Genomic DNA, 15676 nt, shown 5'->3' with positions numbered 1-15676 from the left:
TTACTATGTATATATATGTATAGAATTTACTAGAATTATGCAAGTTGAAGCTTCGCTTTAGCATTCTAAAAGAATAGAATGCAAGAGGTCAAGCCATGTGAGGATGTGAAATAAAAAGATCTATTAACTCAACTCTCCTCCAAGGTTTCTTTTAGAAAACCAAAAAGAAAAAAAACAGTACATAAACCGGACGTCCCAATTTTTAAATGGGGTGGCAACGTTAAAATCCTGCCCATCAGATCGCGAGCTCGATCAGCGCTGGTGCTCTCTCATCCAGCACTGTGTCCCAATCCACCTGCGTTTTTGTTGTTACACACAGAAAAGAGGCTGTTTTGCCGTCGCACGTTGTCTACATTTGCGAGCTCTTGCTATAATTTTCACTAGGTATCTTTTGAACGCAGTGCAGCAGGGCCTCCTGTTGGGGGTTTTACCCTAGACAATCGAGGTAAAGACATTGCGTAACATTGTAACTTGGGCTCGAAGGCACTTTCTCTTCCTTCTCAGTATGTCCTCGTCTCCGTTCTTGTCCACATCACAGCAAGCGTCTCCAAGCTTCTTGCTCACACCCCAGCAACATCAGCACCCGCAGCATCAGCAACAACAGCACGTCCACCTTCTCACTAAGGATAAAGTTCCTGTTACCTATCACACCAAATGGGCCGACCTTCACCCGGATTCTCAGAATTTTATACTTCAAGTCGAGTAAGTTTATTCTCGTTTAAACTGTATTCTTTAGATGCAATCTCATAGATTTGTTTTTGTTTTTGTTTTTTTTTTTGCATCAGAGCCCGCATTTTGGAGTACAGGGATGAGAGCAGAAGGTTGGATGAGTGTGATCGTCTTTTTGATTTCCTTGCCTTGAATGAGGGGTTTGAGGTTGATGCCACTCGCATTTCACAGGCAAGAATATCTAGCACTTCTTGAGATTTTCTGTACTAAACAAGACCTTGAAAAAAAAAGCATTGATAGAGAGCTTATTATCTCGCAGTTTTTTGAAAATTAAATGGAATCATGGATCATGGATGCTTTGGGTTCCTTCAGTTTGTAGCATGAACTCTCCTTTTGTGAAGGCTTATTCTAAGAGAGATGATTATTGCTGTTATTGCTCTTTGTCAGAAAAAAGTATGAATGCTTTGGGATTATCTTTCTTTGTCACCTGGTAGGACACAAACATCCCTTGATTTGTAGCATTGATTCTCCTTCTGGGAAAGTATCATTATTTCTAAAAGAGAGATGATTATTGCTTTTGTACTGGATGAGAGCACGCGAGCGCTGGCGCTTGATCAGAGCACGCTAATTTTTGCTGGAAAGCAGCATTTTCAGCCCCTTGCAGGTGTGTTTTTGGGTGGATAGCAAGCTCAAAGTTTGCCACTTTGCCTCTTCTATGGTCACCCAGTGACGACACCATCCGGTGGTGGTCCGTGTGGTTGATCGGTGACTTTCGCAGCTTGCTGTATCCTCGAGATCACTTGGTTTGTGAGAGGGCAGACTTGCAGATATTTGGGTTTTCATGTTGGCATTGATGTGTCATACGAGCAACAGTTTGAGCCAGTCCTACAGTCTATAAGGAGGAAGCTCTGCCATTGGTCTTCTTTGCATTTACCTTTGGCTGGCAGAGTCCTCATTGTAAATCGGGTTCGTCTTGGGACAACCTGGTTTGCTACTTCGTGCATGGCTCCATTCTCATGGTTGCGGCCTTAGTGCACAACTTCTGGTGGGGTGGCTCTGACTGTAATCGATCCAGAGATGCAGAGTAGCACATTGCTTACCAAGCTTGTGGTTCGTGGTGTGTTTCTAGGGGCTGAGCCTTGGAAGCAGTTTTGATACCATGCTTTGTCATGTGCCGTTTCTTGTTTTGGGTCTATGGGTAAAGCTGGCTCTTGGCACACGAGAATCCATTTCATTTGTATTGATGCACTCTTGGAAATGTCTCATCTGTCTCATCTGTCACCTTTCATTGCTGCTTGTTGACTATACAACATGCTTTGATTCGACAACCACCTCGGTGTGTAGAGGAACTTTAGCGGCAGCCTTTGGTCTCGAATGTTTATGTGACAGACCAATTGCATTCGTCTTTGGCTGGGAGAGCTCTTGTGGTAAATTAGGTTGTTTGTCACAAATGGGTGACGTGGCATGGCCGTGGACACTCACAGAGTGGGGCAGCAGACCCGGACACACCCAGATACATAGCAGTGACACTTGGCAGTTGTACGGAAATCCCGCAATTCTTTTGAAAGATTTTAAAAGATAATGCTTTTGGGCATCCCTTGTAACCAATAAATAAGTGGTTAGGCCCTCACTTCTCAGAGCATTTGGACGCAGTCTGAGAGTGAGCACCTACCCACTCTTTTGTACTTTGAACACAGATTAATACAAGAAGAAATACCGAAAGGGGTGCCAATCTTTGGGGCCAATATCTCTAGGCACGGAACTAGGCCGGGCCGTGTCGAATCAAGTCTGAATTGTGAACTATTTTGAAGTGAATCTCTGTTGTATCGCGGTAGAATCTTGACTTGGAGTGTCCAAGTTTGTTACAATGGTATCAGAGCACATAAAGATTCTTCTTCTACGAAGGATTCGATCCTTTTTGCAGCGCACACAGCTTTTGGGAAAGAATCTTCGTGTCCTAACCCCAGACTTATTAGCCACTCCCACCCTTCATACATCGTGCATCGGGCGCGCTCCCGCTCCCATCTTCATCGCTCTGTCTGACAGGGCATAAAGCCATAGAGAATCCCAGATTACATATGGGTTCTTGTGGAGAATCTGACAGAGACGACTGCTCTCAGTGGGAAGGCAAAGAAAAGTTGAAGATTCGGCGGGGGAATTGAAGAAAAGAATGAAGATTTGAGCAAATTTTTTTTTTGGACAAGTTTGCCAGAACGGAGTACAATGTCAATTACAGATTGGCATATGAACCGTACTCCAAGGACCCGAGATTGACGAAACACTTGAAGAATTACCCGATTGATAAGATTTACTCGAGATGGTGTGTGGCCATTGCTTCTCCTCTCAGGTAGGGAGGAAAGCTGAAAAGACAGACGAGTGCAGAAAAGTAGAACCTGTACTCGTAGAAAGAGATGGACAAGCACTCTTGAAAAGAAGCACTTCTACAGAGCCAACCAGTATGACTTCCTCAAAGATAAAAGCAAGAAAGTTAGAGAATTTAAAGAAGATGGAGAGTCAATTAAGTTTGACACTTTTTTTGGTTTCCGAGATGCTTCGAGGGCTTTGGCCTTCATACAGCAGTTTGACTTAGCTTTCTCTGGAGGGCATTACTCAGAGCACTCCAAGATTCGGAGAGCTACCTCTTTCTTCAAGGGAAATGCTCGAACATGGTGGTCCACACTTCTACTGAGAAAGGAAGGGCCAGTTAAATGGCTGAAATTCAAAAGGCTCTTTAGTTCTTCTTGGATGACTCGAGAGTACGAACGAGATATACGAGCCGCTTGGAATCATTTTCGGATGACCAAGGGAGATTCTTTGGACGCTTATTGCGAGAGATTTTGGAACTCTTTTCTACCAACCTCTTTGTTTACGAAGGTCTTGTTTAAGGAGCAGATTGAGCGGTTTTGCTGCGGACTTCTTACACAGATCAGAGACTACAGCTTGGAACAGAAGTCGAATTCTATTCAAGAATTGATGGGTCATGCAAAACGGGGTTTTGCCATACACTCAGGTAATCTGATCTACCCCATTGATGAGATCTTGACTCAGAGACCCAAACAAACCTCTCACAATGAAAGTAGACTTGCGAAGGATCCGAAATTTGCAAAACTTTTGACTCAGACATCCTTCGACGAAGTGCACTCTCAGTGGCAGGCGGCCACAAAACCACCCCTCAAACCGACACTCAAGAAACCTCCTATGTCACAAACTGCTGATGTGTCAAAGCCCTAGAGAAGGGAGCCAACTTGTAGATGTTGGCCGAGTGGCCTAAACCCTAAGAAAAACAAGTAACAGAAGAAGAAGTTCTACCAACTTATGGGGACCCCGTCCGATGGGGCCCCAAGTGACATAAAGGGACTAAAATAAAGTACGACTCACACACACACACTCACGCAAACCTGATGATGTGGCAGTTGTACGAAAGTTTCAAAAATTATGCTGGCTAATGACGTGGCAGGCTGTATGGATTTCCTCGTTATGTGTTGGCTGATGATGTGGCAGGCTGTACGGATTTCCGTAAATTACGCTGGCAGCTTTTGCATTGCTTTTGGGACTAGAAGAGTTTGAGTTTTGAAGGCTTTTCACTGTAATTGCTTTTTAGGCCAAGGGCCTCTAAATATGAGGTTAGGCCTCATTCTCTGGCATGCTTCCCGGAGAAGGTGCAGAGTTTGGAGTACTGGCTTGTACTGTGTTGATGCAATATAAAGAAACACCGAAAGGGGCGCCAAGGTTTGGGGCCAATACTCTCTGGGGTGGAATTCCGCCATTCCGTGTCGCGTGTTGTCTCTCTCTCTCTCTCTCTCAGTTGTATTGAAGTGCTAAAAGTCTGTTCAGTCTGTTCTTTTCTATTGGCACGCTGTGTCCGTTTTGTGACAATGGTATAAGAGCATCAGGCGTGTGCTTTTCTGAAAGCATACCGGTCCTACAAAAGAGCAGAGAGAGCTATTGGAATTTTATTTGAGGTATCTTCGGCCTCCGACCTTGGACTTATTAGCCACTCCCACCCTTACTTCATCGCGCATCGGGCGCGCTGTTGTCTTCATCGCTGTGTCTTACAGGGCATAAGCCATAAAGAACCCAAGACTTGGAATTCATGGATTCAGTAGAATATTTGCAGTTTCTACTTAAAGAGCTTCACGATGTTCTTTCGCGGCATCCTTAGTAGAATCTTCCGATGCTGCAAGGTTTTCAACAATTTTTGAACTACATGTTACCCCCTGTGATGCCCCTGGTGGTACCTCCTCCTTCGGCACCAGAAAGTACAAGAGCTTCCAACCGGCAACCTTCTCAGCCGTTTGTTCCGATCGGGGGAGCCTTCAGGAATATGGTGCAGCCATCTGACCCTGATCCAGTGCAACCGCCTTTGCCACCTCCATTGCCCCCACCTCCACTGTAACCGGCCTGTTTAATCCAAAAAGGGCGGTAGACTTTACTTCAAACCTTGATTTAGCTTTCACCCATTATTAGTCGTCTATTTTACCTGTACTTTCAAAACACAACAAAGGGGAGTGGGATACAGGTAAAATAGACGACTAATAATGGGTGAAAGCTAAATCAAGGTTTGAAGTAAAGTCTACCGCCCTTTTTGGATTGAACAGGCCGGTTACATGGTTCCATCGACGGGATTAAATCACTTTTTCCCATAGAAGTGAGCCTTGGTCTGTTTTGGACTTGAAGACACAGGGGATCATAGACCAGACACAGGGAATTGCAATTATGGCTGACAGACCAGATGATGTGACTGAAGAGGTTTCCTCTTCACAGGGTCAACAGACACATGAAGTGGGTGAGTCCTCAAGACCACCATAGACTGATGATGATATATTCAGGACCTAGTTGGCTACTGCTGTGGCTATGTTCACACAAGTAATGCAGAACCCAAGGTTTTTAGCCTTTCTGCAACCTCCTGTTCCGTCTCAGCAAGTTGGGTCACTGGATCATATTCAAAAGCCTGTTAAGGCTCGAGCACAGGTGATTCATACCGCACAGTCAATGGAAACACCTGTACACTTGACGGAGAACATGCAGTCTCCACAACGTATGCCTAAGGTGCAAGAACAGGTGGCTGAGATGCCAGTTTTTCAAGCTGTACCAGTTCAGCCCGCCACCTTTCAACAGCCTATAGCTGGTTCTAATGGGCAAGGAAGCAACTTACAGGCTATGCAATAGGTCTTCCCACCACCTTCAGTACACCCTGGCTATTTTGGAGGTGGATCCGTATTCCAGAGCATGGCTGGTCATGCACCTGGAAATCAGTTTTATACGCCAGGAACAGTGTTTGGGGGTGCTCAAACGATGATGCCTAACCCCATGTACAGTGTCATGGGTATGCAACCAGGGTTTCAAAGCACTCAGGGACAATTTGGGATGCCACAAGCAAATTTTGGTATGGCTGGAATTACAAATCAGCAGCCAAATATGGCATTTCCAGGTCAAGTTAATAGCGGCCAAGGAACACAGATGAACCCTAATAGTGTTCCCATGTTTCAGTCACTTCCATATGACAATTTGACGCCGCTAGAGAGGCCAACTCCATACAAAGAAGGTGGCAAAGGTGTGACATTCACGACCTTTACAGGGTTCGATGACAGGAAGAAGGCTCTTTCATTCCTCCAGCAGTTTGACAAGGCCTATGTAGGGGGAAACTTTACAGAGGCTTCAAAGGTCCGCAAGGTAGCCACTTTCTTGACAGGGAATGCGGGACAATGGTGGACAACTTTATTGCTTCAAGGGCAAGCTCCGTCCACATGGATTTACTTCAAGCAGATTTTTGCAGCAACATGGTTATCTGATGATTTCGAAGCAGATGTCATGACAGAATGGCACCAGCTTAATGCTGCCACTTGCAGAAATCTGGATGATTACAATCGGAAGTTTTGGAAAGCTCTACTTCCAGTAACTTCCTATAGGTTTGTGCCATTGACAGAACAGATTGAAAAATACTGTTGTGGCCTACCTAAAGGATTGAGAAAGTACTGTACGAAGACAAAAGTCACTACTTTGACGCAGCTCATCGAGGTAGCAAACACTGGCAATGGTTTGCTCAAGGGAGAAGATTGTGAATTTAACATTGGCGTCAAGGCAGGATCAGGCAAGAAAAATTCAGCCAAGAAGCACGTTCCCAATGAGGCTCCTAGAGGGACTCGGGAGTCAGCCAACGCGAGGAAAGACAAAGCTACGGTTGAATCAGAAAAAGGACCAGCAAAGAAATGGAAAAGACGTTTTCCTCGCAAGTCAGAAGAGCAAAAGAAGGTCCTGAGGACAGAGAACAAATGCTTTATATGTGAGCAGCCTGGCCACATTGCTTACAACTGTCCTACAAAGAAAAGGCCAGCTGATTCTGAAGACAAGGAGGACAGGAAAGGAAAGAAGCCCATGGCTGGTCTAGTGCCAGATATGGTGGGCGACAAGCCAAAATCAGATGCAAGTGAGCTTTGCAGAGCATGGGGAAAGGTCAGGGATCAAACAGTGCTTATCTTCTTTGATCCAGGTGCCAAAGCCAACTTCATTTCCCCAGAATTGGCTTCAAAGTTGGGAATCAGACCTGAAGAGATGGGGTATACAGCAGAGGCAGGTTTGGCATGTCCTGGCCATACAGAGGCTGTGACACCCATCATTGGAAAGTTGCGTCTACATATCCAGTCCTATGTAGATGCTGAAGAATTTTACATCATGCCACTGGACGGATGTGATGTGTTGTTAGGTATTCCTTGGTTGTTTCGTGTACAGGGAATCATGGATGCCTACAACAAAAAGATCACTGTACAGAGCAGGGGAAAGACTCATATTCTGGATGTAAAGCTTAAAGGGGAGTCTATTCCTACTGTATCAGCTTCTGCTATTACTTCTGTAATGAAAAAGCATCTTTCTGCGTACTTGGTTTTTGCACGTGAAGTGTCAGATTGTGATGAATCAAATTTATCTGTGCTAGATAAAGAAAGGTCAATGTTTTTACAACAGTATAGTGACTGTTTTTCCGATTCATTACCGTCTCAATTACCGCCAGAGAGACCCGAGGACCATGCGATAGATTTGGTGTCAGGCTGTAGCCCACCAAATAAGCCTCCGTACAGGGTTAGTGCGGCTCAGCAGAAAGAGATATTGGGCCAAGTACAGGAGCTGTTAGAAAAGGGGCTGATTCAGCCCAGTTCATCTCCATTCTGTTCTCCAGTGTTGTTGGTGCAGAAAAAGGATGGCTCATGGCGTATGTGCATCGACTACCGTGCACTGAACAAGAATACCATCAAGAATAGGTTCCCTATACCTAGAATTGATGATATTATGGACAAATTAGAAGGAGCAGCTATGTTTAGCAGGATAGATCTAAAGAGTGGGTACCATCAGATCCGCATTAGATCAGAGGATGTGCACAAGACTGCTTTTAGAACAACGTTTGGTCTTTACGAATTTTTAGTGATGCCCTTTGGTCTCACAAATGCTCCTGCTACGTTCAATAGAATGATAGACAGAATTTTCCGTCCACACCAGCAGTTTGTTGGTACGTTCTTTGATGACATGATAGTCTATTCAAAGAATGAAGAAGAGCATAGGCATCACTTGGCCATTGTGTTCAAAGAGCTACGCAGTCATAGGTTGCTCATCAATGCAAAGAAAAGTGAGTTTTTTCTGGAAGAGATTCACTTTCTGGGACACATTGTCTCAAAGGATGGTGTCAGAATGGATCCTGCAAAAGTTGAAGCGATCAAGTCATGGCCAAATTTGAAGACGGTGCATGATGTCCGAAGCTTTTTGGGACTATGCTCCTATTACAAAAGGTTTATCCGAAATTTCGCTGAGATTGCTTCACCTTTACATGCTCTTCAAAAGAAGGCAGTCACCTTCAGATGGACACAGAAAGAGATTTCAGCTTTTAATCTCTTAAAGGAAAAGATGACTTCAGATCCAGTCATTGTGTTGCCAGATCTTAGGAAGTCATTTGTGGTCCAGTGCGACGCCTGCGGTAGTAGCATTGGTGCTGTGCTAATGCAAGATGGCAGGGTAGTAGCCTATGAGAGCAGAATTTTGCAAGGGCCAGAGATGACCATGCAGGTCTATGAGAAAGAGTTACTGGCTGTGATTCATGCGCTCTTAAGTTGGAAACACTACTTGCTAGGTGCAGACTTTGTTGTCCAAACGGACCATCAGACCTTGCGATACTTCTTGACACAGACAAAGTTATCTGAGAAGCATATGCGATGGGCAAATATCTTGTCCATGTTCCATTTTCAGATTGTGCATGTAGAAGGCAAGAAGAACGTTGTGGCTGATGCCTTGTCAAGGAAGCCACAAATTTCAGCTGTGTCGATTCCTTATCATCATGAACTTGATGATATGAGAGAACAATATGCAAATGATGAAGATTTTGCAAGGGTCTTCGAGCAACTAATGGATGGACAACGTCATGAACACTATCTTCTTAAAGACGGGTTCATGATGATGCATGGCAGATTGTGTGTCACAAAGCCATTGCGACGCAAAGTTATGGAAGAGAGTCATGTCCCACCGTATGTAGGGCATCGTGGTATCGATGCTACAGTTAAAGCGGTAGAGACATTCTTCTATTGGCCTACATTGAGAAGGGATGTGGATGCCTTTGTGCGAGAATGCCTAATATGCCAAAAGGTCAAGTTTGACAGGCAAAAGGCACCAGGGTTATTGCAACCACTACCTATTCCAGATAAACCATGGGAAAGTATTGCTATGGATTTTATCTTTGATCTTCCGAGAACGCAGACAGGAAATGATGGTATTTGGACCATTATTTGCAGATTCAACAAACAGGCTCATTTTATTCCTGTCAGGAAGAAGATAAAGCTAGATCAGATGGCACGCTTGTTTATGAGCAATATTTTCAAGTATCATGGCATGCCACAGTCGATTGTTAGCGACCGTGATCCACGCATGACAAGTTTGTTCTGGAGAGGCTTGTTTGAGAATATGGGCACCACGCTCAAATTCTCTTCGTCATTTCATCCTCAAACAGATGGGCAGTCAGAAGAGGCAAATTCTACTGTCCTAGATCTGCTGAAGTGCTATGTGTCAGAGCATAAAGGAAAGTGGGAGCAGTATTTGCCATTGGTGGAGTATGCATACAATAATACAGTGCATTCATCAACTGGCAAGGCACCCTTTGAGATAGTTGAAGGTGGCAAGAAAGTTCCTCCCATACTGCATACAAAGGACAAGATATTTGAAGCAGATAAGTATGTTCAAGACATGGATGAAATGTACAAGAAAGTCAAAGTGGCCTTAGAAAGGACTCGGGCAAAGCAAAAGAAAGCAGCTGATCGTCACCGTCGTGAAGTGGTATATTCACTTGGTGATTGGGTGCTTTTACGCTTTGAAAAGGCAAGGTTAAAGAAGATGAAGGGCAAGGAAAGACTGTTTCCAAAGCTCAGCATGCGTTACTATGGGCCTTTTCAAGTGTGCGACATAATCAGTGATGTTGCATATAGGCTGAAATTGCCTGACAGTTGGAAGATTCACAATGCGTTTCATGTGAGTCTTCTCAGACCCTATGTGGGTGATGTGCCAGAAGATATGCCAGCTGAAGATCAGCCGGAAGTCGAGGAACTTGACGAGATCTTGGTCCCTGAACAGATTTTGGCACACAAAGAAAGGAAAGTGAAAGGCAAGGTTGCTAGGCGTTACTTGGTAAAGTTCAGAAACTATCCACCAATGGATGCTAAGTGGATGGAAGAAGGTGAACTTGCAGAGTCACCAACTGTGTTATCACTTTACCTGGAAGCCTTCGATTTGCAACCTACCTTGACCCCTTGAGTTTCAAAGCTACATGGATTGTCAGTGTGACAATGGCTACTGAAACAAATGATGTACATGGTATTTAAAGTGAGCTCAAATCAAATACCTGTTACATGAATGCTAGAGCTGTACAGATTGTCAGTTTGGCAATTGCTCTTATGGAATGTCCAAAAGTTTGGTTAGTGCTATAGAAGTGAGTATTTCTTGTCAGTTTGTCAAGGATACAGTGATTGCTTCTATTGAAGAGTACATGTGTAACTGCATTCTTAAACTGTCGGTTTGGGTATGCTCGAAAGTGTTACGGGATCCAACGTGTACTATAAGACAGTAGCAAAATGTGCAGCTACCATTTTGTCATTGGAAAGTTAGTGACTCAAAGCAATGGCAGAGTGCGAAGCTACCACTATGTCATTGGGACAGGGTTCACACGCAAGCAATACATGAGTCAACAAGGTGTTGAATACACCAGGGTTGACAATGAGCATGTATGTGTCGTACATGTGTCGACAGGTGTTGAATACATCAGTGTTGACAGTAAGCATGTACGACATAGATGCAAACGAGGACGTTTGAGATTTCAAGAGGGGGGTATGTCACCAGCGTGTGACTACTATCTATCCTTTTTGTTGATTTCTTTCTTATTATCTATTTACTTTCACTTTTTGGAAACACCCCTCGGGAAATCTAACTGCCCTGCATTGCATAGCTAGTGTGGAACTGTCCAGAGGGAGTCCAGGCCTGAGGGCAAGAGAGCACTAAGGTTGGACAAGGACTATGGTTAGCCAAGTGGGGTCATTGACTAGCCAAAGTGGAATCCTTTGCTACAGAGGCTACATTTCAGTTCTGGATGTGGCCGCAGTGTACAAAGAGGGTCGGATGACCTAGAAAGATACAATGGCAGCATCTCCTAAAATTTAGGGAACTGCTATTTTGGGACCTGAAAATGTGTTGGCGTCATTACCTCCGGAATGACAAAGGGAACATTTTCTTACTCTGCCGTGAAGTCAACTGGGCAACCGGTTGGGATATTTTTAGACGGCAACCCCGAAACGGGAAAATGCTTGTAAATGTGCCAAGTGGCACCTTCTGGTGCACTTGCCTCATGCAACAAGAAGTGGCGCTGAATTTAGGAGGAAGAGAGCCTCATTTTCAGATTTGGTCACAGGTTAAGAGCTATGGAGTGCTTGCTTTCCCTCTTATGCACAGTGCGGTGCCAGGAGTGATGCCCTGCACGCTACGCACTGCCCTCTCTCTCCCCTTTGGCAGTATGTTATGCCCCTCTAGTGGGCTCTTCATTTGACCAATGTACAGTTGTGTGGGTTCATGCGCGATTGCCGAGGCAAGAGCCTCTTGCACAAGTACTGGATTAGCTAGCGGCTAATCCCCCCGCAGGTACAGGTGAATTCGGAGAGGTTTCACGCCAGAAATCTCGTCCGATTCAAAGGGCAAGTAGCCCTACAGGTGCGGGAGCTCGAGGACTTGCTAGGGATGCGACCGGCACGCGAAACGGAGCCCGAAACAGTGAATTACAGCCTGCTGTGTATTTTTGCAGGTTTAGGGTTTTGGCCCTAAACGGACCCTAATACCCCCAGGAGGTTCGGGGACGCAAGGGGACCGCTATACAGGCGATCTGGCGCATTTTCAGGGCTGAAAACAGAGAATTCAGCGTGCTGCAGATTCTCGCCAGGTTTTGCAAAGTGCCCGTATGCGTCGGGAAAGTCATTCAATGCGTGGGAATACTGACCGTGAAGGGTTCTAGTACAGTTATGCTGTCGAAATCGAGCTGGAACAGTGGAAATTCAGCCGAGTTTGTGCAGGGCAGCTTGTAGGGAACCACAACGTTTATTCCCTCTTTTGAACAATAAAGAAATACCGAAAGGGGCGCCTAAGTTAGGGGCCAATCTGGTGTCCGTCTACTCATACAGGTGCAATCTAGCAGCCTGTATCCCACTCCCCTTTGTTGTGTCTTGAAAGTATAGGTAAAATAGACGACTAATAATGGGTGAAAGCTAAATCAAGGTTTGAAGTAAAGTCTACCGCCCTTTTTGGATTGAACAGGCCGGTTACATCCACCACCACCGCCACCAGGCTACAATGGTCGGAGCCCATATGGATACCCTTATTATCCATACCCGGGATATGCGCCTAACCAACCCAAAGATTTCAAAGATGGTGGCACGACAATCAAATTTTTCACTTTCCGGGGTGAAAGATCGCAAGAAAGCATTGCAGTTTTTGTTGCTAATTGGACTATTTTCTTATTTTTAATGATTAAATCTCTTTTTTAGGATATTTTATTATGTGCACTAAGAAGTGTTAAAAAGATTGTAGCTACAAGAACTGCCATCAGGAACGGACAACTCTGATGTGTCATTTGATGGGTGATGGTAAACATCACGAAGGAGTTTTCGTAAGTTCGGTGGAAAGGGCTGGGTTACGAGTGCCTCTGATGCGTCACATGATGGGTTATACGGGTGCATCAGTAAGGGGGCATCCTGTAGGCTAAGGAGGAAATCCGAACTGAGTAAGAAAATACGCGTAAGAACGCAAGCACAAGAATAAAGATGGGTTCAATGAAGCTTTTTATGAAAAGCAGGAACAGTCGCGGGAGGACAGATGTTTTCCCGCGAGGAGTCTGTGTCTGCATTGCATCTGTGTCGTGTCCTGCACCCAGGGACGCCTGGAATGTGTCCGTGTAGCATTGTTTTCACTAATTGAGTGAGTTTTTAAAGTTTGAACAGGTTCACACTTTATTTTATTAAAGTGGCCGGTCACTTTTAAGTGACCAGGCTTTTATTAATAAAATGAAGCAAGCAAGGCCCTTAAAAAAAAAAGCCAGCGCTAAAACCTACGCAGGGGGGCTGAATTGCGATCTCTCTCTCTCTCTCTCTCTCTCTCTCTCTCTCTCTCTCTCTCTAAAAAAAAGCGATTTTATCTCTCCTCTCTCTAGAAAACGCGATTTTCTCTCTCCTCTCTCTAGGAGGGCCAAGCTTTGCTTTTGGACCCCTATTCCTGCCGGGTGTCAGACCCTATAAAAGGGTAGCCAGTGTTTCAGTTTGGAGGAGCTGGAAGCAGCAGGAAGTGCAAGCGTTGGGATTCTGGAGCAGAGACTGGCGATGGAATTTGCAAGTGCTCGCGTGACGACTGAGTACGGAGGTTGATTCTGCGAGCAAGGAGCGACAGGTATAAGGTGTTGATACGCATTGAGAATTGCTGCTTTGTGTGGTTTGTTTTGCAGGAATCTCCCGTCTCACGGGAAGGCCCTTCACGGGAAGTACGGCTTCACGCCTAAGTCCCTTACGGGAAAGTACGGCTTCGCGCCTAAGTCCCTCACGGGAAGGAACGACCTTGTGCCCAAGCCCTTTACGGGAAAGCACGACCTTTGGGTCTAAGACTACAGAACGGAGGGGTTTCCTCGGGTTCTCGTGCTTGTATAAGAATTCTCCCTGAATAAAAGAATACTCTTAAGGGGGGGGGACCAACCCATCTTCTGGTCCCCAATACCGTGTCGCTCTTCTCCCTTCTCTCATGTTTTCAAAGAATTATAATTTTCAGATTTTCTAAGTGCTCGTGTACGCTCCCGTTTTGTGACAGTGGTATCAGAGCTCAGACTCCTCTCTTTCTCTGCAAAGAAGGACGATTCTGGGAAGAACGGGAAGAACCATGTCGAGCCAAGGGAGAAGCGTTGAAGAGGAGCTTCAACAAGTGCAAGCTCAGCTTGCGGAGTTGCAACAAATCTTACTATTGCCAGATGTCCAAAAGCTTTTGGGCGGATTGAAGAAAACGAATGGAACTGATGCAGCCAAGCATCCAGACAACACTGTTGGCGTGAGACCACAGGAGGCAAGAGAAGAAGAACGTGCCGAGGTGCACAAAGGATCTACGGATCGGAATGAACGGCCTACTTCAAGGAAAGGCCAGGAAAAAGCGCTCTCTTTGCTAGACGAGAGCAAGGACATCTCTATCTCATCTCCATCTTACTCTCCTGATTATACTTCTACTTCTCGATCATCTCGTCAGAAGAAGGAAGCCGCTACTACTGCCACTACCCTACATCAACCTAAAGATAAACCTCGATTCAAGAAGCATGGTCGCAAGTCTCAACATCGCATGAGAGTCTTCAAATCGGGCGACAAGGACATCAAGTTGGAAACCTACAATGGACGGAGAGACATCTCCAAAGCACTGTCCTTCATCAGACAGTTTGAAGTCGCCTTTACCAATGGGCACTTCACAGAAAAATCCAAATTACGCCATGTGGGGATGCACCTCAAGGAAACGGCAAGTAATTGGTGGTTAGCCAAGATTCTGGAAGGTTCTCAGGCCAGAACTTGGGAGAGCTTCAAATCTGAATTTTATGAACAATCTCTTTCGCTTGACTGCGAGCAGGACATACGGAAGGAATGGGACTGGCTTGCCCAGAAGGAACATGAAAGAGTAACGACCTATGTGGACAAGTATTGGTCGGTTCTTTTGAAGGTCACTCCCTTCATGAAGATTGCCGACGAGGAAAAGAAAAGAAAATTCGAAGCGGGTCTCCAACCGCAGCTTCGAAAGAGTATGAAGGTGTATCCTCATGATACTCTTCAAAGGATGATGGAGTTAGCAATCATTGCTGAGGATTTGCATTCAACTGGGACGCCCAGAAAGATGGAGCATAGCACTTACCGTGCAAGACAAAGAGGGGTCTACGATGACCAAGGGGGCCAAGGAAGAAAACGTCCTCCATCTAGAGACGATGATCATTCTAAGAAGCCAGAGGGCACTAGCAAGCGAACTAAGTACCTTTCTCCTACTCAACTTCAAACTTTCAGAGAGGAAGGAAGATGCTTCTACTGTGGCGAGAAAGGGCATATGAAACCGGACTGCCCGCTAAAGCAGCAACGGCAAGAGCAAGCCTCTACGAGGCAAGAGAAAGCAAGGAAGGAACCCGCACCACCAAGCTCGAACTCCATTCCAGATGTTCAAGGAAACACAGAAATGGAGAAAGGGAAGCGTCAACTTCTGAAGGGCTGGGGGTCTTTGAACAACCAGCGAGTACTGATTCTTTATGATCCAGGATCCACGGATAACTTCATCTCCCTGGATACTGCGGAACGTTTGTGCCTCACACCGGCTCAACTTGGCACACCGGTTACATCCGGATCGGCATTCGAGGGGTTGACAACCAATGCAACTCCCGTGCAAGGATAGAATCTTCGGATTGGCGAGTACAAGGACCGCGAATCATTTTTGATGGCACCTA

At 45.4% G+C, this 15676-nt stretch overlaps 1 protein-coding gene across 1 annotated transcript in view; it reads left to right on the top strand.

Annotated features, from left to right (window-relative positions):
- Window positions 1-224: 224 nt before the first annotated feature.
- Window positions 225-15676, top strand: part of LOC147438504 (hydroxyproline-rich glycoprotein family protein) — a 90179-nt gene continuing 74727 nt past the window's right edge. The window contains exons 1-2 of the mRNA XM_086484604.1: window positions 225-702; window positions 786-900. Coding sequence (XP_086340730.1) covers window positions 506-702; window positions 786-900 — 312 coding nt within the window. The 5' untranslated portion in view covers window positions 225-505. The remainder of the gene's footprint in view (window positions 703-785; window positions 901-15676) is intronic.

Source organism: Adiantum capillus-veneris, chromosome 16 (genome assembly GCF_014529385.1).
Source record: "Adiantum capillus-veneris isolate H3 chromosome 16, ASM1452938v2, whole genome shotgun sequence".
Taxonomy (NCBI): Eukaryota; Viridiplantae; Streptophyta; class Polypodiopsida; order Polypodiales; family Pteridaceae; genus Adiantum; species Adiantum capillus-veneris.
This window is presented reverse-complemented; position numbering and strand designations above follow the sequence as displayed.